The sequence below is a fragment of the Rhinolophus hipposideros genome, assembly GCF_964194185.1.
Source record: "Rhinolophus hipposideros genome assembly, chromosome: 2".
Classification (NCBI taxonomy): domain Eukaryota; kingdom Metazoa; phylum Chordata; class Mammalia; order Chiroptera; family Rhinolophidae; genus Rhinolophus; species Rhinolophus hipposideros.
The window spans coordinates 69,207,450-69,232,165 of record NC_138048.1 but is presented as its reverse complement, the minus strand read 5'-3'; the positions used below and the strand labels follow the sequence as shown (position 1 = coordinate 69,232,165).

Sequence of the window (24,716 nt, the reverse complement as noted above, 5' to 3'; positions counted from 1 at the left end):
CCTTACTAATGTTGATTATTGTCCTGACAGACATTATCATTCATTGTTCTGAAAATAGCCTTAACTTTTTTGCAATGTCACAGACAGATAGTATTTAAAACGTTGTTTTTAAATATATTGATTCTCCCTATTATAAATACCTTCATTGTTTTAGTCAACCTATAGTACTACTCAAGATTTAATTTGCTATATTGAAAAATAAACTAAAAACCTACATATCATGTTAAAATTATATTTTCAATGTAATCTTAAATGTATATTTAGTGAAAAATATTTACTCAGTGTTTGTTACGGTTACCATTTACGAGGTATAAGACACTATAGTTGGTGTTTCAGAAGGTGGTAAAAGGGGTAAGACTTACAATTTGTCCTTAAAAAGTTTATTTTTAAAAACTAGTAAAATATGTTAACCATTTTATATTAATACAAAGAAAATGGGATTATGTTATTGTTTTTGGTAGTTGAAAATAAATTATTAGTAAATATGCTTACTCTGGGAGTGTATGATGGAAATCAGTCATTTTTGTTACAATTTTATTAAAATGGAAAATGTTTCTGTCAATATTTACTCAGCAATCTTTCAGTTACCTATAGGTATATTGCATCATGGAGTCGGGACTCTTGAAATCAAAAGTCCCTATAAGTAGTTTTCATTCCGTCCAAGTTTTTCATTGCTTTAAAGAACAGGGAAATTAGTCAACAGATGAAAGTGAAAACTTATGTCTTACTGATTGGATTAGCTTGTCCCATTTGTGAGTCTCCTTTTAGATTTAGTTAGATAAATTAAAGGGACTTCATATGAAAGGTGGCCTTTGGCAACTTATTCTTGAAAAACAAAGATAAAGAGAGTCTCAAAAGCCAGACTTTATTAACAATTAGTGTAGTACTCTTGTGTAGGTTTGATATATGCTGTAAAATCTCATTAGCCTCCGTGTCTTGGATAGCCTCATTTTATTCAGTCATGTTTCTTCTTAAAATGTTTTTTTAAATTAATTTATTTATTATATTGGGGAATAGTGTGTTTCTCTAGGGCCCATCAGCTCGAAGTTGTTGTCCTTAAATCTAGTTGTGGAGGGCGCAGCACAGCTCCAACTCCAGTTGCTGTTTTCAATCTTTACTTGTGGGGAGGCGCAGTTCACTGGCCCATGTGGGAATTGAACCAGCAACCCTGTTGTTCAGAGCTTGCACTCTAATCAACTGAGCCTTTGGCGGCCCCTAAAATGTATTTTTAAATGCTTCATCATGAGATACTACTGGATTTTTTTTTCTTGGAATTCAAATATGCACTCTAATATTAATCAGAGATGAAATGATCTCCTTTACAAATATGTGCAAATGTGAAAAATACAGAGTTATAACAATGGACTCTTTTATTTTTTTATTTATTTTTTATTTTTTCTGATTCAGGTAGTAACAGATGTACTGGCAATTTATTTTATTTTTCTGTGTACTTTTTTTAATCAAGCTTATTTTACTATTTGTACAATGTAAGTTGAAATAAATATTGAATAAATTAAACAAATATGTATTGACCTTAATGTTGGGGTCTTAGCTGGAGGTCACCAAAGCCTCCAGCACACCTTCCATAACTTACAGACAGCTATGTACCATGTTGTCATTTATCACAAAGAACAGTGATATTAAGAACTCTTTCAGATAATCTACTTCTGTGCTAGGTTTCTTTTATTTTAATGAAATGTACAAGAAGTAGTCTTGTTTTGTTTTTCTTCTTTCTTGTTCAGATGGTTCCCAAACATTGGAATTTGGTCTTTTGTATTCTTGAAACACTTTGATTTTCCTCTGTCTTATTTTCTCCTAGGCGTAAAGATCTCTTTCCATGAACTTCATACGATTTGGCTGTATTTGACTCAGTCACTTTGCTTTCTAATACTCAACATTTTTATTGCTTTTGGGAAGCATCTATGTTTGGAAGATTATCTGTTCCTTCTAAATAGCAGTGTAGTATTGTGGAAAGTTGAAAAACAATGTGCTATAGTATAAATCTGACCTATTTAATCAGGGACCTTTGACATCTTGATTATATTACCTAAACCCCAATTTCCTTATCTATAAAATGGTAACAATAGTTATATGAAGGTATTTTTCGTGTGTGCAATGACTGTGCATACTATTTTCAGTCTGTGTAGTAGACAGTTCATATACAATTTACAGTTAGTACATCATTTTAGAAAGCAAGAGACAGTTGAGCAAGTAATCATGCTTTTATTTGGCATGGTGTTAGTGGTTGGCTGGCAGGGAAGGTGAAGGGATGCTGTCTTTCCCTCTAACCATTTAATTTCTTGCTGTTCTGTAGGATGCGGTTTTACCATGCATGTTAGTCTTCATAATTCCAAGGTAAAATTAAGAGATAAAAAGTCAGATCATGCTATAGAATCTTTAAATTCACTGCACACATAGAGTACTCGATTCACAGAATTTTACTACATTGGATACCAAGTCAAATAGTGACCTAAGAGAAACTTCTTTCTTTTTAATGTGTGAGAAATATCAATTAGTACAGAATGAGTTTGTGTATGTTATTGTATACACATATAAGAAAATCTCAGTAGACATTAGTAAATATGCTATTTTTTTGGGTGGTAATGCTAATATGTTTCTTTAGATGTGTCATTTTCCTATTCATTTACAGTGTAATCTTGGCACTCTCCCTGGTATTAAGAATACTACATGCGTCACTTCTTCCAATTCTAACATCCCTGTTGCTCTGTGGCTTATCCAGTAGCAGGTGTTAAACACTGATATACACAGAATTGGGTCTACCAAATCCAAAATCCGCCAATTCCCAGTCTCCACTGGCCAACAGAGTGCTAATGCCAAACTCACTTCCAAATTTAAGTCTCAGGCATGACAATTTATTATGCTGTCTGCCAAAACTACCAGCCCACGGAAACTCTGATTTTAAAAATTAAGGCAGAGTAAGTTTTTTGTCAAATAAATACCTTTTGATTTTAGGTGACACACTTTTAGTTTTGTAGCTTTTTCTGAAATTAATAAATTGAGATTGCATTGCATTTAATTATTTAATAACATTTCTCTTCGATATAGCAAAGTGCCTAATTAGAACAAAAAGGTTCATCATAAAAATCCCAAAATATGTATTGTGGTGGGGTAAAAAATGTTCAGAAAACTGGAAATTCTCAATAAAATCTAGGCATTTTAATATTCTAAGTGATGTGAAATGATTAATGAATAGTCTTTTTGACCAAACCATTTGTATTAATAAGACTTTATTTTAATGACCATTGATTTATGTAAAACAATTTATATTTAAAGGTTACATCATTCAGAACCTAGAACTCATATGGCCTCTTTAAATATTTTTTTTGGTGGTGGGGGCTGCTGGAAGAAGCAGCAATATCAGAATAAAAAATTTTATAAATTTAAAATACCATTTTAAAAGGCAGCAGAATTAAAATGTAATCTTAGGAAGACTGGACTTGAATAGGCATTCATTAACTTACTAATTACTTGGAATGTTAGGCATATTCATTAAGAAAAAATGTTTCTTCTGTCATTTTTTAGAGAGTAATGTTTTTATAACCATGTGTATGTGAAACTTTAACATCTTTTAGGTTGAATTTTTTTAAATGTTCATATAGTACTGCTCTTCAGATTACTATAAAGGGGTTCTCATACTCCTTTAAATCCAATCAATTACATAATATACAAGATTTGTATAATTTCTATCAGGTAGAGATTATGTGAAAAATGATATAATATCAATAAATTTTTAACACATTTCTATATGTCTCTAGAAGATATAAGAACTTAGTTCATAATTCTTAATTGCATTTCTAGAGTTTTCTTTCTTGGATTCAGTGGGAATAGCAATCAGTATTTACAAAGAAATCATGTCTTACACAGGGGTTAGGTGCTTAAGTTAGTGCATTTTTGTGGGTTGTTTTGTACTATTTTTAAATTGATTTTCTGAAAAACACATAGATGCTGTTTTCATTTTAATAAAACTCCTTTAAAACATCACTATCGTGAGCTAACAGTATAGTAAGAGAAATCCACAAGGGAACCAAAAGTTAGGAAATAAAGTACAGTAGCAAGCGATGAAACCACAAACCTAGAACTTTGAGGACTAATAGCAGGTTACACAGGGAACAATAAAAGAACTGTGATTCAAAGAAGAAATAATAAGATTCTTATAGCAGTAAATTATTGAGTCAGAAGTTCATAGTTCTTTCATATTAAGAACATCGAATATAAACTTTTTTAGTTTAAGAATGATTCCTATTTTTCTAAAATTATAATAATCAAGCTCTCCCAGAGAATAGATCAAGACAGGGAACATTTATCTCATTTTATAGGTTTGTATTACTTCAGACCAAAATCAGACAAAAATGATGCCTGAAAGAAACATTGCATACCAACTTTACTTGCAAAAATAGACATGAAAGTTATAAACAAAGTCTTAGCAATATAAATCACATAATAGCTAAAACAGTAATGCATTCTACTAAGTAGAGTTAAATTTAGGAATGCAAGTTTGAGTGAATGTGAAAAAACTCAATTAATGTAATCCACTATCTTAAAGAAAAGGATAATATGATTGTCTTTTATAAGCGTTCATGTTTCTTCCATTGCATTATTCACATTTCAAATGTGCTAGATGACTCAATAGATGTGCTAATATGCTTGTCTTAATCAATGCATCAGCATTTCTGATAAAATTCAATACCCATTCATAAAACATCTCTTATCAAAATAAGAACTATCGGAAGATCTTTAACCTGATAATTAGAATATACCATGGATGTCCACTAACAGTCTTTATTAAATAATCTAAAACCTAGAGGAATCTTAGAAACCTAATACTGAGTGCACAAAGCAAATCACAGAAGAATACACATAGTAATTATAATCACCGTGCTGTAAGTTGCTAAGGGAGTAGATCTTAAATCTCCCTCCACAAAAGAAGTGATAGTTTTGTGATGCATTGCAGGTATTAGCCAATGCGATGGTGGTCATCATTTTGCAGTATATATAAGTGTACCCGGTCAACACATTGTGTAGCTTAAACTTACTCAACGTCATGTGTCAAATATATATCAATAAAGCTGCAAAAAAGAACACATATATAAGTGTAGTGTAAGCACTGATAGTTTGTGTTTCTTTTTGTGATGCAAGTGCTCAATTTAAGCTTTGGTTATAGAGGCATTCATGTCAAAGAGGCATCTGTTTCAAAGAAGGGTATCTCTAATTAAACACAGTGCCAGCCACACACTGGAGAAAGAGCCAGGCGGCCTCTCTGCACTGAGGCTCCTTTGTTTTAAAGACCTTAGTTGATTTTGATAACTGACCACTTGGATTACTTGTTTTTGTCTGTTACCATGCTGTAAATTACTGCCGTTAAGTTTTAAATTCAACGATAAAGAGTAAGCCAGTGAACCCTTGGCCCCTACCCTCAACCCCAATAAGAGCAGAACCCCAGGCCCATCCATGCTCTTTCTCTCCGCTTGCTCATGCCCTCACTCTGTGCCCCCTGCTGTGCCTTATACTCTTCAGAGCATGTAAGTACTAAACATTCTTCAAAGTTTACAAATTGTTATTGCTGAAGGGTGTCTTACAATCATAATGAGAGCCACAAGTGTTGTTCCTAACATCGGTTTGGAAAGGGAAAATGTCTGTGGGAAACTCACCAAGGCTCAGGTGAGTGCCCCTAGGCATTTCTAACGGACAACATTGCTATCGATAGACTGAGACAACCACAGAACAATAAGATACCAATTACAGAAAGCTAAAAAATAAAATAAAATCATAATGCTAAAGAATTAATTGTTGAGGACATATGCATGCATAAATGTTAAATCTATAAAAAGAAGAGAAAGAGACCAGGCACCAAGAGCGATCCCCTAGGCCACAACATGCCTTTTGAGAGAGAGGGAAAACAAAAAAACTATATATATATATATATATATATATATATATATATATATATATATATATATATATGTATATATATTTATACTATATATATATATAGTTGTCACACGCATACAGGAAGTCACAAGCTGTCTTTGACTCCCAAAACTCTGTTGGGGCCTAGGAACCCCTTTAGTTGTTCTCTCAGTCGGATAATTCAAACAACATATAGCAGATTAACAGGAGAAAATTTAGGAAAGAAAAGAATATGTGTGCATGGGGAATTCACATAAGCATGAAAATTCCCAACATTGGAGATATACATATATATATATATATATATATATATATATATATATATATATATATATATATATATATTATATATATCCAATATCTCCATATAACATCTTGGACAAGAAGAAAAAGGAGGAGTGGTGTATTAGGTATTAGATTTCGGAAGCAAGAGAGGTGATTTTCAGATAGTTGAAGAAGATCAGAACATATAAGGCAGGCAGATTTTTGCTAGGCAACTCAGAAACAATGGGACAGAGGAGGGTTCCACCTAAGCTAACATGTTTGGAGTCTTCCTAACTAATGCTAGGGTGAACATTCTCAAGGTGATAATGCCAAGGTTCCCTTTACAAAGCAGTTTTTTTTTTTATTATCTGAAACTCTTTAAGAAAAAGGGTAAGTAAAATCTCTTCTTGAGTTTTTCGAGCTTTAACTGATTTCATTTTGAACAGTCTGCATGCCAGTATGGCTCCTGACCCTCACAACCCAATGACCCTCACCAGTGCTGTGTATCCCCACAGCCTTGGTCACTGAGGAACTCTGCAATCTTTTATCAGACAAAACAGACTTACGTCAAAAACTGTAAAGAGCCAAAAAGGTGACTGTATACTTATGAAGGGGTCAATTCATCAAAAGGTTATGATGATTGTAAATTTATATGCACCCAACATTGAGACCTCTATATTAAGTCAATATTAACACATCTGAAGGCAAAAATAGATATCAATGCAGTAACAGTAGGTAACTTCAATACCCCACTTGAAACAATGGATCTATCATCCAGACAGAAAATCAATAAGAAAATATTGGAGGTGAACTACACTTTAGAGTAAATGGACCTAAAAGATACACTGTATTTTGCTGTCTATAATATAAACTTGTTTTCCCCAATTTGGAAGGGAAAAATAATGATGCACATTATACATGGGTAGTACTAAAAAAATAAAACAAAATATTTTGTCCCCTCAAAGTTTGTGCCAAAAATCTGGATGTTCAGTATACATGGCAAATAGAGTATACAGAATATTCTGCCCAACAGCAACAGAATACACATATTTCTTCAGCATGTACCAAACAGGATAGATAATATGTTTTGTCACAAAATAAGACTTAACAAATTTAAGAAGTTTGAAATCATATCAAATATTTTTTTTTCACTATGATTTTATGAAACTAAAAATCTATAGTAGGAAGAAAGTTGGAAAATTAAACAATATGTAGAAATTAAGCAACATACTCCTGAACAACCAATTTATCATGGAAGAAATCAAGAGGGAAATCAAAGAAATACTTTGAGACAAACAAAAATAGGAACAAAACATACCAAAACTTATGAGATGCAGCAAATACACTTCCTTGAGGATGTTTATAAAATAAAATGCCTGCATTAAAATAAATTAAAAATAAGTAAATCTCAAATAAGAAACTTAACTTTAACCTCAGGGAACTAAAAAAAAAAGGAAAAAAAAAAGACTAAGCCCAAAGTTAGCAGAAAGAATGAAATAACAAAGATCAGAACAGAAATAAATAAAATAGAGACTAGAAGGACAATAGAAAAGATTGATGTAGCTAAGAGCTTTTTTTTTTTGAAGATACAGAAATTTGAAAACCTTTAGCTAGACTGGGGGGGGGGAGAGAGAGAGAGAGAGAGAGAGAGAGAGAGAGAGAGAGAGAGAGAGAGAGAGAGAAGAAGAAGAAGAAGAAGAAGAAGAAGAAGAAGAAGAAGAAGAAGAAGAAGAAGAAGAAGAAGAAGAAGAAGAAGGAGAAGCAGCAGCAAATGAAAACAGAAATAAAGCAGGAAACATTATAACAAATATCACAGAAATAAAAAGGAACATAAAAGACCACTGTGAGCAATCATATTCCTACTGATCGGACAACCTAAAAGAAATTGATAAATTCTTAGAAACATACAACCTACCAGGATTGAATCATGAGAAAAATAGAAATTCTGAATACACCTACAATTATAAAGAAGATTGAATTAATAATCAAAAAATTCCCAACTAAGAAAACTCAGGACCAGATGGTTTTACTGGTGAATTCTACCAAACATTTAAAAGAAAATCAATGCCAATTTTCTTCTCAAACTCTTCCAAAACAATTGAAACTTGTTTTATCAGGCCAGTATTACCCTGATACCAAAGCCAGACAAGAATATCACAAGAAAAGGAAATTACAGACCACAATCCCTCCTTAGCCAAGGTGTAAAAATCTTCAGTGAAATACTAACAAATAGAATTCAACTTATTAAAAGGATAATGCACTGTGATCAAGTGTGATTTATCCCTATGGTCAAGGATGGTTAAAAATAAGCTGATAAATAAATTTGATACACCACATTAACAAAATGAAGGATAAAAATCATATAATCATCTCAATAGCTGTAGAAAAATTATATGACGAAATTTAACAGCCTTTATCATACAAACTCTCAACAAATTAAGTATAGAAGAAATATACCTCAACATAATAGGAGCCATCTATGACAAGCATACAGCTCACATCATACTTAATAATGAAAGCTAAAAATGTTTCTTGTAAGATGAGGAGCAATACAAGGATACTCACTCTCTTTACTTCTATCAACTTATTATCAGAAGTCCTGGCCAGAGCAATTAGGCAAGAAAAAGTAATAAAAGTGATCCATATTGGAAAAGAAGAAGTAAAATTATCTGTATTTGCTCATGACATGATCTCACATACAGAAAATCTTAAAGCTTCTGCAAAAAAAAAAAAAAAAAACTGTTAGAACTAATAAATACACTTAGTAAAGTTGCAGGATACAAATTAGTATAAAAATTTAGTTGTATTTCTATACAGAACAAATTATATTTTTTAAAAATATTAGAAACAATACATTTTACCATACAGTAAAAACAATAAAATACTAAGGAACACATTTAACCAAGGAAATGAAAGACTTATATGCTGAAAACTATAAACATTGACAGAACAAATTGAAAAATGTTACAAATAAATGGAAAAAAAGAAATCTCATGTTCATGAATTAGAAGAATTAATATTTTTAAAATATTTACACTACCCAAAGCAATCTACAATTTCAGTGTAATCACTATCAAAATTCCAATGGCATTTTTCACAGAAATGGAACAAACATCCTAATATGTGTAAGGAAACACAAAACACATGAATAACCAAAGCAATCTTGAGTAAGAAGAACAAAGCTGTGGGCATCACACTTCCTGATTTTAAACTATAAGAGTATAGTAATCAAAACATCGTGGTATTGACATAACACTGTTCAATAATCTGTTTACTTGAAAATAATCAATGAAATAGTTCCAATGATCAAAAATAGATCAATGGAAAAGAATAGAGAGGCCAGAAATAAACCCATGTATATACGTCAATTAATTTTCGACAAAGAATTCAAGAATACAAAATTGGTAAAGAATAGTCTCTTCAATCAATGTTGTTGAACAAACTGGATATCTACATGTAAAAGAATGAAATTGGACCACTATTTTATAATGTTCACACATGCAAAAAAAAAAAATAGTTGACATGGATTAAAGTCTTAAATGTATGACCCAAAACTGAAATACTCCCAAGGGAAAAAAAAAAAACACAAAAAAACCCAGAAGGGAACACTCTTGACTTCGGTCTTGCAGTGATTTTTTTGGATATGACAAGAGGACAGACAATAAAGAAAAAATAAACAAAGTAAAAAGCTTCTGTACAACAAAGTAAATAATCAACAAAGTGAAAATGCAACCTATAGAATGGGAGAAAACATTTATACACACTATATATGTGATAAGGGCTTAATATCTAACATGTGTAAGGAACTTATGTAATTTAATAGCAAACACACACACACACACACACACAAATAGTCCAACTAAAATTGGGTAAAGGGCCTGAATACACATTTTCCCAATAAAGATACACAAATAATCAACAGATACATGAAAGGTGCTCAACATTACTAATCATCATGGAATACAAAACAAAACCATAATGAAATATCACCTAACACCTGCTAGTATATCTGTTATCAAAGAGATAACAAGTGCCAGCAAAGATATGAAGGAAAGGTAACCTTCGTGCAGTGTTGGTAGGAATGTAAACTGGTACAACCATTAAGGAAAACCTCATGGAGTTTCCTCAAAAAATTAAAAATAGAATTATATTTTCCAGATGTACCATTTCTAGGTATATGTCCAAAGGAAATGCAATCAGTATTGAGAAGAGATATCTGAACTCTCATGTTTATTGCGGCATTATTCTCAATAGCCAAATTATAAAAACAACTTAAGTGTTCAAAGACATAAGACCGGACAGAGAAAAGTGATATATCCGTACCATGTACTATTATCTGGCCTTGAAAAAGGAAATCATACCATTTGTCACAACATAGGTGAACTTTGAGGACACTAGGATAAAGTCCAATACTGCAATAAACCAGACCAATAAATATAGATATTGCATAGAATCACTTCCATGTGGAATCTAAAAAAAGAAAAAGAGAGAGAAAGAAAAGTCAAACTTATAGAAACAGAGTAGAATCGTAGTTGCCGGGGATTGGGGGCTGAAGGGAAATGGGGAGATGTTGGTTAAAGGGTTCAAGTCTTCAATTATAAGGTGAATAAGTTCTGAAAATCTAATGTACAGCATGGTGACTATAGTTAATATACTGCATTGTATACCAGAAATTTTCTGAGAAATTTTAAGTGTTCTCAAAACACACACAAACATACACGCAAAGGTAACTGTGTGAGGTGATGTATTATTAAATAATTTGATTGTGATAATCATTTCACAATGTACTTGTATATCAAGTATATTATACTGTATGTTTTAAATTTAAGCAATTTAATTAAAACCTCCCGCCACCAAAAATACTAAAACAGGATAGAAGCCAGCCTACCAGTCTTATTCAGAATTTTAAAAAATGGAATTATTTAATCAGATCTTCCATAAAATGTATATAGCACTGACTATTGGTCAGATTAGACATTTAAAAAGAATAGAAATAGCCTTAAAAAGAAAATAACTCACACATTGTTTATTATTGTGTCCTCCTTTTAAGCTGTGTTCAGAAATGCCTTCCTAAACCATTATATATATTATTTTTCCATTGTGTGTATTTGTATTCCTTTTTCAGATGTGTTTCACTTTGGGTTTCTTGAATAAACAGGGTTCTATAAGAAACAAGTATGTATGAGAAAAATAATCAGATGGGCAAAAATAACAATGAGGGGCCAGCCCGGTGGCTCAGGCGGTTAGAGCTCCATGCTCCGAACTCCGAAAGCTGCCGGTTTGATTCCCACATGGGACAGTGGGCTCTCAACTACAAGTTTGCCAGTTCAATTACTCAAGTCCCACAAGGGATGGTGGGCTGTGCCCCCTGCAACTAGCAACAGCAACTGGACCTGGAGCTGAGCTGTGCCCTCCACAACTAAGACAGAAAGGACAACTTGAAGCTGAACGGCACCCTCCACAACTAAGATTGAAAGGACAACAGATTGACTTGGAAAAAAAGTCCTGGAAGTACACACTGTCCTCAATATAGTCCTGTTCCCTTTTCCAATAAAATCTTAAAAAAAAAAAAAAAATTACAATGATATCAAAATATCCACTTAGGTAATAGTTTGAATTGCAGTAAAATTATCATAAGAAGGTATATATATATACACACTTTATTGGATTGTTAATTAATTAATTAATTAATTATTTAATGTCCTATGTCTGATTCTATTCCAGGTTCTATACATATTTTTAATAGATTTTTCTGGCTTCTAGGATAACATAAGCAAAAACAGATAGTATCATTGTGGATTATGGAAAAGGTATAGGAAAACTATATAGACTTCGGTAAATATAAAACATTTAATTCCTTATTGGTTTGATAATCTGTACTTTAACCATGATTTTACCATGACATACTGATTTTATTTCATGTCATTGTGGTCATAGCATCATGTAATTTAGCATGTAATTTGTATCTGAAAAACTTCTGTCTGTGTCATTTTACATAACAATAGCTATCTATTAATTACATAGCTTTACATGGAATCATGGTAACTATAAGACAAAATTATCGTAACAGCATGACTCCTAGTTTTGGAACTGAGTTTTAAATGTATTGTGTTGATGTTGATAGAAGGATCAGACTAATAAAATAAGTGTTTGGCATTAATTACACTCTTCTCTGCAGTCCCATAGTGCTTTATTAGTTCTTAAGAACTTAGTTCATTCTTCTTTGATTTAGGCCAAGTTCTATTCAAATTTGTCACCTCTACCTCTGAGTTTCTTTTGTAGTGTCCTGCCTCATTTATCTTTCATATCCCACGGCTATTAATAATTGTAAATATATTGAACAGTCATAACTCAAAAGAATAGAGTTCTTTTTTTTAGAGTGTGCTTTTTAAATTTCTTTCAGAAATTTGGTACAGCTGTACAAAAGTGAAGATGACACGGAGATTTCAAAGGAGATCGAGACTCAGTGGACATCTTTGGGCCTGGAAGATATACAGTTTGTCAATTACTCAGTCCTGCTTAATCTGCCAGGCCCTTCTCCCAGCTCTGTTACTCTGAGCAGCAGCGGCCAGTGCTTTCATCCTAATGGCCAGCCTTGCAGTGAAGCCAGAAAACATAACAGCCAAGATCTGCTCTACTCATACGCTGCCTATTCTGCCAAAGGAACTCTCGAGGTAATATGACCATTTGTCTCTGTCATTTATGGTGAAATGGAATTAGAAAACAACAGCTTTCATCTAAATTGAACTAACTGGCATGATGCAATATACAAAAGTAACCATTAAATGTTCTCAGGGTGGAAGTGCCAGGAAAGCGAAAGGGAGATTTGGATTCCCTGGCCCTTTCCTTGTCATATTTTGAAAGTGAAAACATGTTAGAAGAATTTAATTCAAAAGTGTTGAATGTGTGACTGAGTCATTCACATTTTGCTTAGTTCACACAGCGCATGTTCATTTTATTCTTTGGTTTTAAAAAGGCGCATTTCAATACGTAGATTGATATGGACAGAAATAGAAATGGATATGGTTGTGTTTTGAAGCTATGCATACATGCAAGAAATAGAGTGGGAAATTGATGTGATTATTCACACATTTAGGATTTGAAATACAGTGTTGCTGCTTTCTTAATGGAAAACACATGAGCTAGCAGCCAGGTGAAGATTATTGCTTTACAATTGTCTGGGTTAGCTGTTCTTTTTTTTAGTGTGGTGCTTTTTTGGCATTGTGGTTAAGTGCATGGCTTCTACAGACACATGAACTAGTTCCAATATCAGCTCCCCAATTTTCCATTGTTACCCATTTAGGATTAAGTTTCCTCATCTCTGTACTGTGGATAATAATAGTTGTAACACCACAAGGTTGTTGTGAGAATTGAATTAACTAATAAATGTAAACTTTGGAAGACAAATCCTAGCCCTTGGTAAGGACAGTACCAGTAAATACATGTTCATTCCTAACGTGTGTGTGTGTGTGTGTGTGTGTGTGTGTGTGTGTGTGTATTTCTCTTTTTTTTATTTAGTTTTTGACAGGGGGATGAGGTGGGGAGAGGCAATTCATGGGTAAATTTACGGATGTTTCAGCATTATGTGTGTTCTCTGTCATATTCTCTGGTTTAGCAAAAGGCCTACATACAAACAGCACCAGCTTGAAAAGCCCATCACTAATTAAAGGTTAATATAATATTAATGTCTGTAGTATTTCTAGTATAGGACTCATATAATTTGATTTGATTAATATATGCTAGTTATGGTAGGCAATAAAAGAAATACACCTGTATATTAATAACAATAGAGTGACACTACAAGCACTTTCTTTGGTTAAGAAACTTTGGTCTCAACTCAAGATTCTAAAGTTACCCAACATATTTTCTTTGAAACTCCCAGTCCTGCAGAAGCTCACACATTTCTGGCCTTCTCTTATCCCAGTTAATTGAAGTCTAATACAGCCTTCTCCTCCACTACACAGAAGTATGTCCAAATCACAAAATGACAGAATCCCAGGAGGAGTTTGAGTGTGTCCTTGGAACCATCCTCATTTATTTGATTTTAAATTTTCTGTGGTGAAGATTCATTCTACCTTAACTGAGGTGATATGGAAAAGCGATGACACTACAACTTGTATCCCTCTTTCATTAATGTGACCATCTTTAATAATCTGCTGGGCCCATTGAAATTTTGTGTTGTTGTCCCTATTTGACCATACCTCTGAGAATTTTCTACACATTTATTTTTATCAGTTATAGATGTTTAAATTGTCTTTTTTTTTCATATAAAAGCAAACCAAGGTCTACTACTGAATCATAGAATTACCTTAACATCCATGAAGTGATAAGTCATTTGAGACCCTCCTACCATTTATAAATGCTATAAAAACTACACTTTTAAATAAATGTGTAGCTATAAAATGGGAGACTTAAAGTTAGCTGTAGGTGTAGAAATGTACTCCATGTTTGAAATATTAGGCCTAAATAAAAAGGGTACTATTAAAGGAACTAAAGCGCAGTTATGGATAAAATAAACACCTCTTTCTGAGGAACATAATTTGAGAAATTAACCAGTCAAACTAGATGAAAACACTGACAATAACTATTTTTTAGAATTATATTACTAATTTAAATCTATTATGATAATTACATATTAATTTAAATGTATATTCAATAAAAGATATAATATGTTATTGATATTGATTTTTTAAACTCTATATTAGTATTATGATTTTCAAAAACAAATTATATGCGTATAGAATAATTGAATATATCTTATATGCATGTTTTAGACAGATATATTATTGAAACTCATATGTTCTAATTAATAGGACACTGGTGATTTTTCTGTATCCCTTCAGATCATTCCCTAATTCAAATCAAGCTTGAGAGGGTGCTGCTGCTGATTCAGGCATACTTAATTTTTGATTTTGAGTACACTGTGTTTGCATGAATTTCTATCATGCAGAGCCATTAACAAGTTCTTAAATTATTCCAGTCTGACTGCCAGAGAAGTGCCCCTCTACTTTTGCTTTTGACAAGGTTATTTGTAGAAGAGGAGTGCCCCTTTTCTTTTAAAAGCTGTCATGTCCATTCATCATATGACCATTTTGTATAAGCTTCCAATTTTTGCTTTCTGGTAACAGTCTAAACAGCATTTGTGATATCTGAGATCTACTTCGAAAACCTACTTAGTGCCAGCATGATGGATGGTGTACTTGGCAACTTCTTTGTAATTCACTGTGAGCTGGAAAGGTGACATTGTTTACCCCATCATAATGACAGGTGGGTCAGCAAAAGGGTCCTAGGGAGAGTTGTCCTGTCAGATGCAAAATACATATTAAAATGGATATATAAATATTTTAGCATGAATGAAGTTAGCTTTGGGGAATAAACAGTAATTTCTATTTTTATTAAAAGGTAACTATCAACTATAATATCATCCTAATGTTAAAGATATTGGTACTGAGTGCTGACAATGTTGAGTCAGTTTTTTTTGTTTTGTTTTTTGTCCTAGTCAGTTTTGTAAATAGACTATATGGCTTCATGTAATCCTTGTGCAGTTATTTCTTTTGCCTTTTGCAAAACCCACGTGGATGCAGAAACACAAAGGGAACAATTAATATTTAATATATGTTGGTCAGATTGGGTTATCTATGTTCTTATTTTTGAACAGGGGATTTGTTTTTATTCCTGTACTTTTTATGGATTTTGGAGTTTTCTTTCTGTTGAGCATTATTTAGTGTCTGAATGACAAGCAAAATAATGTGATTTTATGGAGAAATTAATTTTCACCAACTCACTGTGGATAAAATATTGTTATCAACACATTTATCACCACTCCATTTCTCACAGAGCCCACGCTAGCACTCTTCCTTATCAGCTGCACAACTGTAAGCCCCAATGTTCTTATTTGTATTAGGGGAATAATAATACTATCTCAAATGGTTGTCATGGAGAAGGCATCACATAAACCATGTAAAGTGCCTGGCACTTAGAAAGCGCTCAGTAAATGTTAGCTATTATCATTGTTATTATTTGGTATAAAGTAGACACATTTAAATTGGAGAAATCAAGAAAATATCATAGCTATGTATCATAAGATTTGGAATTACAAGTGTTTACCTTGTTGTCTGAATATAATCTCTGTGTCTTCTGTTTAGCATGTCAAATATTAATCACTGGGGAGGAAAATGCCTTCATAAGTATGAATAAAGAATAAACTATATGTAACTCCCTGATCATATTTTTTAGTTGAAAACTGAAAGCTCAAAGAAACTACGAATGAACTATTTTATTTTTGAATGCAGATGACAAATCGCATCATGTTTGACCTCAAGATCATTGTCTTTTTTTTCCTTTTTGTAAAATATCAATATGTAGTTTAACATATGACATATGAAACTGTATCAAATATTTTGTTAAAAAAAATCTTAAAGAGAAAAAACTATAACCACTGCATGGTATCTTTGAGTAACTTACAATCAGATGTCTATTTTTATATAGCTAGGAAAAATTTGTATTTCTCTTTAATATTCTCAAACAAAAACAAACTTAACAGTGTTACTGCAAAAGCAAAGCTATATGCATTTGGCTCTGAAGGATTCCATTATAAATAAAAATATCACAAAGCTAAAAGAGTGGAATGGAATTGCATTATCATCTGAGTATGAAGATGAAGCTACTGTCTCATCAGTAGTAGAGAAAAGTGAGCTTGGAGTAGTTTTTCAATGTTGAAAATTATATTGCATTTTATTCATCTCCCTTTTTTTTCTCTTGGGAACCATCGTTTCATCAACAGTGAACAATAGCGACTGAACAATCACTCTGGCAGTTGTATATAAAGTTATTATTTTTTTAAATTCACATAAAATCACCTTGCCCAATATGACTTTCTGTTTTTGATTTCATGAGCTCTGCACACTAACTGTATTAACAAAACAATTCCATATTTCTGCCTTTTTATTTGAGGATGATATTCATGGGATTAGTTACCATATATATATATGTGTGTGTGTGTGTGTGTGTGTGTGTGTGTGTGTGTGTGTGTGTGTGTGTGTGTGTGTGTATATGTATATATATATATGTATATACACACACATTTTTCCTGTATTTGAAATTTAGACATAAGCATTTACAGAAAAAGAAGTAATCTATCACAACATATTGTCCATAGTTAAATATTTGTTAGAGAGTTTACATCCTAGGAAAAGAGAACCTAGGAAAGAGAACAAAAACGTATTTTATGAAATAAAAGTTTTAAAACAAGCATAGATAAATTAAACTAAGTGATTAAAGTACAATGGACCTTTTCCTGTCTCCATTAGAAAAAACATAGCAGGTGTAGTGAGAAAATGTTTGACTTTAGAATCCTAATTTGACTAAAGTTATTTGTAAAGTTTCTGAGTCTGCATAGCTACATGTTATTTGACAGAACATTCTGTGTTAGCCCTTTTATTTTTACTTTTAATATGATTTAAAGCACACCACTTATAAACTTAAGTGGTAATAAAACTTTCTTAGCAGATTTAATTTATATTTTAACTTCCATAAAAATGCCAGTATTTGAATATGAAGTTTACAATGAAGATTTACCACACTTCAGAGCTGGAGTGATCTGTGCAAAAGTTGATACTTAGGTTTATGCACTACTTTAATAAACTAATCTAATTGATTTTAAAAGAAACATAATTCTGTCATATTATTTTCAATGCCTCCAGGAAAAATTCTCTTGAATGAATCGTCAACTCCTTCAATATCTTTATCTTAATAAGTTGAGTATCATTTATTAAATAAAGTGTTCTATGATTATTAATGTTTCCCTATATTTTAATTTGACACTGAAAGAGTAACTGAATAATATAGAATTTAAACAGCTGGGCTTCACTAATATAACAGAGGACATTCAACATTCAGCAATACATAATGAGCGCCTTTTATATGACAATCACAGGGGACAAAGTGATTAATAAGAGGCCTATGGACGCTGCCCATATATAGCTGATGGTCCAATAGGAGAAACTGGCAGTTAGGTCAGCAATTACAAAACTCAGTTCTGCTATGAACACTAGTGAGCTATTTATCTTAAACTTCAGTTTCCTCATCTAAAAAGTTCGCAGAAATATCTACCAAATATGAATGTTCTGAAGATAGATTGAAAAACTATACTATATCCATAGTAAAATGCCTAGCAATACGACATAACTGTTTAAGTATTTTTTCTTTCCTTTGTATAATTTCATGTTCTATTCAATTTAATCTTTCTTTTAATACACACTTTCACACACACACACACACACACACACACACACACACGCAAGTGCGCACACACACTCAAAGGCTCCATATTCAATTTCCAGTTTTCTATTAGTTGGGCTTCTCTATGATGCTCCTCTTGCCCTTAGCTCTCCCTTGCTGTTACCCACATCTTGCCCTCTGATATGTCTTGGCTTTTCCCACATTTCCAAGGCCTAGGCAAGAGTGTCAACCAATATTTCTAATGCATACATATTTCTGTTTTTAGCCACCTAACAAAGCCCTGAATAATGTATCGTCCTACCACATTAAAAGGTCAGGTTCAAGTATCTGAGTGGCATGCTGGATTGGCTCAGGCCAGCTTGTTCCTGCTGGTGAAAGTTGATTCTGTGAAACTTTCTCTCTGTGGTCTGATATTTAAACCACAGAAATTTTCAGATATACACATAAGCTTTTTTTTTTTTTGAAATGTGTGCGTGTGTGTGTGTGTGTGTGTGTGTGTGTCAGAGGTTAGCTTTGCTAGCATACAACTTCATAGCACTCAGCACTCAGCCAGAGACTGGTATGCCAGTTACAGCATGGCCACTATATTAGGGCCACTGTATGTATTGGACAGAGCCAAGAGCAATGTGATTGGGTAGAAAGTAAGAATGCCCTCAGATTCCACTTTGACTCCATACGCCTTCCATTTAGGGCCACAGAGGACATTCAAAAGTTAATAGTATTATAAGGGTCAGGGGATATCCTTCAAGTTTCTCTCTGAAAGCGAAAGTTTCATGGTCAGATAGTTTCCATTCTAGACTGAGCTAATGGAAGACCAAGAGGTAAGTTCAAGAATTTCCTTAAATTATCTGTCAGGTGTATACTTTTCTGGGATACTTCTGGCTCCTGAAACATTTTGCCAAATATCTGCCGAACCACCATTCTTGTCCTCAAAACATTGGGACTTGTCCACCAGCTCCCTGGCTAGACTTCCAAGACAGGGACCCCATTTCCCCATTGCCTCACCCAGGAGAGATAACTGAGTCATTCCAGAATGCTTATCTCTGGAGCAATTAACCAGCACTGCAGCTGTTATTGATTATTTTAAAGAGTCCTATTCTTCATTTACTATAGGGAAACAGATTAAATGGGTTAAATATGGGAAAAGTGATAAAGTTACAGAAACTCTCATACTCAGTCATTACTCATGTTCATAGAAATATGAATGAAGTAGGATCAATCATTATTACACAAATTTATTTTATTCTAATTTTAAGAATATTCTAGATCCAATTTCGGTATACTTTATTTCTAGGATTTTTAGACCAAATTGGGCTAAATCAGTTTTTTCAGTTTATAAACACTTATCTTTTTGTATAAACATTTTTTTGGGGGGTAAAAGCTGACTAACCAAACGATATAGTATCACCTTTCTCAGTTACACGTCCACCAGCTAACTGTTACTTCTGTGGAGTACCACCTAACTCTTGCTCATTCCTTTATTGGTAAATTTACTACAATTCCAATCTTATCTAATCCCCACCCCATAAGAAAATCAATAACTTCTTATTTCAAAATTCAGTAGTCATGTTTTATATCTTAACATATTCAATATCTATGTTTCATTCAATAGAGGTGTGCATCTTCTTAAGGGATTTGCATTTCCCTAAGTCTAGAAAATCCCCACAGGTCAGTGCATGGTTCCTCATTATTTGGATGGGATCCCCTTAACAATGCCTTCCCTAACTTATTTATTAATTTAATTGTGCACCATTCTCTATTATCCCTTTTTTATTGTCATTAAGGCATAGCATAACTGGAAGTCTTCTGAACTGTTAATTTCTTTATTTACTTTTTATTGTCAATATCTCAGCAAGATAAAGTAAGCACAGGAGGCCATTTGTGTAATTCACGTCCCTCCATACCTTCAGAAACTAAAATATAACCTGAACTATTTTGTTGGGGGGAAAAATTCTCTCTTTAATACTTTCTCTTCTTTAGACTTGCACAGTTCTGTTTTCTCCTGGCTTTTTTTCTCCTATTTCTATACATATTTTTATGATTTATTTTTTTAAAGATATAGTTTTAGCTTTTAAAGTGACTTTAATATAAATGGCTAACAGGACAGATACTCTGGCTGATTGTTATTTTTGAATGTTGACCAAATAATACAAATGAATATCTAAAAATTATCTATTTGTTAATTTGGGACAACTTAAATATATCTTTCTTTCCAACAATCTGCATTTGTGTAATCTTGTATGCAATCTTATTCTAAACTTACATGGTTTTGTCTATTGACTTTGGAGATTATAGAATTAAAAGATGGAAATGTAATTCTGACAGAATTGCACTTTGGTTAAATTTCTATACTAAAATCATTTTAATATAATTTTATTATTTATATGGATGTGTGTAATATGTTGGACTATAAAACGTTTTGCAAATATGTTAAATAATCACTGCATGCCAAGACAAGTAACAACTCTGGCTTACCTTTGTTATTCTGCTATCAAAACATGGTTTCATATATCATTGTAGCTAATTTTTTTTTCCAGCAGGTGTATATATTCCAGTAAAAAAAAACAAAGTAATAAATTGACAAGCCACCCCTTTATCTGATCATTTAAACCAGATGAAAAGAAAAGAAAAAAGGATTGTGTTTCTCATGCTTAGTGCTCAATTCAGTAAGTCAGTTGGGACGCACTAGTATCACACACTTGTGCTTGGTTGGGAGTCCTTTTTTACTGATTAGAACTTGTGCTGTCCCAGTTATTAAATATTGTAAATAATGAAATATTAATTTAAACATTAGTTATTTAAATGAACAATTCATTAATATTAAAAATTGTGTATAGTCCCTGCTTATGGTAATCTCTAATTGTTTTGGATTAGCTAGAATACTGTTTCAAGAAGGAGTTTGAAAAGGTATGATTGATTAGTGATATCGACAGGAGTGGGAGGAAGTGGCACTGGTTTTCATGCTTCAATGAATTGTGGTTTTCATGATAACGTTCCTGATATAAACCCTTGATTGAACTTGAAAAAGAAGTACTAATAAAGTTCTAATGATCTTTGAATTTTGAGCCCTTCATAAATACTAATATGTTCATGATTTTTAGAAATGACAAAGGTAAATATGGGAGATCATTTTGACTTTACATGTTTTTAATAAGTAAAAAATTTACTTTGAACAACATTCAAAAGCTACGGTGGATTATATAAGATAGAAAATGTCTACAGTAATACTTGTGTTGAGATGAATGGTACTACTGATAATGTATTTTGTCAGTATGAGAAATGCTTGGGTTTACCATCTCTAATTTTGAGTAGAAAATTACTGTTTTAGTCACAGCAGGCTTTTCAAACATTTTGTAAATTCAGAATATGTCTTAGAGAGAACTAGGAGGATTCAGTGATTGATTTGGTTGAAGTGTTAAGTCTGAAAAAATTTCAAAGCACATATCATTTCATAAGCAAGAATAATGTTTGCTACCTCGGGGTAGAAGAGAAACGTGGCACTAGATTGCTCCTCAATGTGGAGCCCAGGCCACCCATGTGTAATGATCCCAGGGCCACTTCTTTGACCTAGTTACTTTCTATGATTGTCCTATTTATTTTATTTAGCTGACTACAGGAAACAACAGTTCTATTCACTCCTGTCTTCCATTGCTTCTGCTCAGGATATTTCTCTATTTTTGTATGACATCAGAATCACTGATGTAATAAAATGTCACTTTTTAATATTTTGATTTTTAGCCACTGTTAATTGTCTGGTTTATGATTCTTTCTAACCAAATATTTTATCATAGTTAGAAGATAATTGTACTTTAATGTTTAACATTTGTTTCCAAAGTGTGTCCATCTTCCTCTCAGCTAGTTCCATAAGGCCCACCACTCTGTTGTAATCCCAATACTTTTCTTTATAGCAAAGTATAAAATATTTGGTTTTCTGTCTGAATTGTTGCTGTTGTTTTAAGTTCTTTGTTCCTAGTTCAAAGTTAACATACAGAATTTAAACAAAAATTAATGTGGGGACTTTTGTATATGTTTCTCTGGTGAAAAAAATAATAATAATAACAACGTTTACAGAAAAATAGAAGTAGTTCCATTTTACTCTGCACCTCTCAGTTACTCTCTCCTATGTGTCAGGCAAGTCCGCAATAGAAAAACAGTGCACACAGTGAATAGTTCAACAGGTACTTAACTTCCTGCTCATTTGACAGTTCCCAAAGGGACTAGTCAGATGTGACTTAATCTTTGGTATTTGGATGTAAATTAGACATAGTATGCCAACTAGCTGAGTGGATGATTTTCTAGTGAAAAAGAATACATGCAATAAAAAGAGGTTCACTGTAGCATCAAGAATGTGTGGAAAGAAATGACTTGACATTTTATCATATCGTTGTATATTGATTTGTGTCTAAGAAAAATTCAATGTGCTTTCTTGCAGCTGTGATTTTCAGCTTTCTTGAGGGTAAATAGGAAAGACATTCCGAGAGGCTCTAGTTCAGAGGCATCTTTTGAAGGCAATACATACATTTTTATTATCAACTGTCAAACTATACACACATTGAGACTTCTGTAATTACTGATTTTTAATGCACAGACTCCAAGTACATGATGGGATTTGCTTAATTTGGATAATAATAGAGAATCTTTGAATGGTTGGTTCAAGAATGGTATGACTGTAGTTGAACCTTAAGGATATTCATCTTGTAGTGTTTTATAAAATGGTTTAAATCCCAGAAATACAAATGCAGAATACAATAAACTCAGTGGTCTCCTAAAATCATGAACTGGTTTTGTAACTTGGTTAGATGGGGAGGACAAAGCAAAAATGATCCTCAAACTTTTTCTCCAGTGACTACAATAATTGTACTTGATAGAAACAGAAAGGTCACATTTGTGGTGATTGGGACAGGGTAAGAGACAGAATTATTTCTCCTTTGAACATTTAAAATTACTACAAATGCTCTTGTCATACCAAATGAGCAATCAGCTGCCATTCCTACTACAAAGCTTCATTTTTCTTTGTTTTTCTTTCAGGCTGAAGTCATTGATGTAAGTTATGGAAATGCAGATGATTTAAAAAGGATTAAAAAAATGAAAAATATAACAAATCAGATTGCACTCCTAAAACTGGGAAAATTGCCACTACTTTATAAGGTTGGTCCAATGGCTGTTTTTTTGGTGGAGATGGATATTTTGTTTTGCTTTGTTGGTGTTATATGCCTCTGTGAGTGTGGAGTGTGTATATGTGTGTGTGTGTGTGTATGTGTGTATGTGAGAGAGAGAGAGAGAAAAAGAGAGACAGAGAGAGACAGAGATAGAGAAATAGAGACAGACAGAGAGACAGAGAGAGAGGCAGAAAGTGTCACAGGAAGATGGTTTTTCCAAGAGAGAACATTTTAATTAAGATCTTTAGGAAAGAGAAATGGATGTCCTTGTCACATAAGACAGGGATACCTTAAGCCAGATATTGTTTAGTTCATGGAACCTCGATAAAATTGGCATACTCTTCACAATAATACCTATGGAATGCTAAAAATTACAATCTCAGTATCCTATTCTTATGACATATTTGAAACTCCTCTTATTAAAACTGACTAATTACTATGTACTTCATGTTAGACTAGTATCTAGATGATTTACAAACCTTAGTGATTGATTTTGTCAACTGTATAACTTTGTAGTTGTGCTCAGGAATTTAATTAAGCTATAATATGCTAAGAAGAAGCAGAATTTTGATTTATTTTATTTAAAGAGAAGTTTATTAACAATTATCGACTAGATTCATTTACATAATTGAAGCAGTTTGATCTAAGTATCACATAATGAGCCACCACAATAGATAGCCACTACCACTCATTCTTCCTTCATTTTTCTTTTTCTATTAAGAAAAATTGTCAATGTATTTATGTCACTGGAACTCTCTGATTCTGAAGATATATTGGATTTCTCCTCATCTAATCCTAGGTTTGCTAATTTACAAGCCTGAAAAAGTTTCCAGAAATCTGTTGTCACACTTTTAAAGGAGATAAGACAATACCCTATACTTATGTTTCATTGTCTTCCAAGCATGCCCTATACTTAAATCAGTTGATAGTTGGTAATTGGTCAGAATTTTGAGGTAGTCATGAAAATATAATATATAGTGATATCAATTTTGTGCAGGACAATTTGTCAACGTGCATTAGATGCCTTAAAATAATCACATGTTGATCCAATAATTCCAGTTAAAAAAAAAGAGTTGATAAACATAATGATGACCAATGATGTGACAAAATAGTAGAAATTACATA

At 32.7% G+C, this 24,716-nt stretch overlaps 1 protein-coding gene across 2 annotated transcripts in view; it reads left to right on the top strand.

The window, feature by feature from the left end:
- NAALADL2 (N-acetylated alpha-linked acidic dipeptidase like 2) overlaps positions 1-24,716 on the top strand; it is a 902,549-nt gene that overhangs the window by 363,572 nt on the left and 514,261 nt on the right. For both annotated transcript variants that reach the window (XM_081070260.1, XM_081070261.1), the window contains exons 3-4: positions 12,596-12,866; positions 23,461-23,580. In XM_081070260.1, the coding sequence (XP_080926386.1) occupies positions 12,596-12,866; positions 23,461-23,580 (391 nt within the window). The remainder of the gene's footprint in view (positions 1-12,595; positions 12,867-23,460; positions 23,581-24,716) is intronic.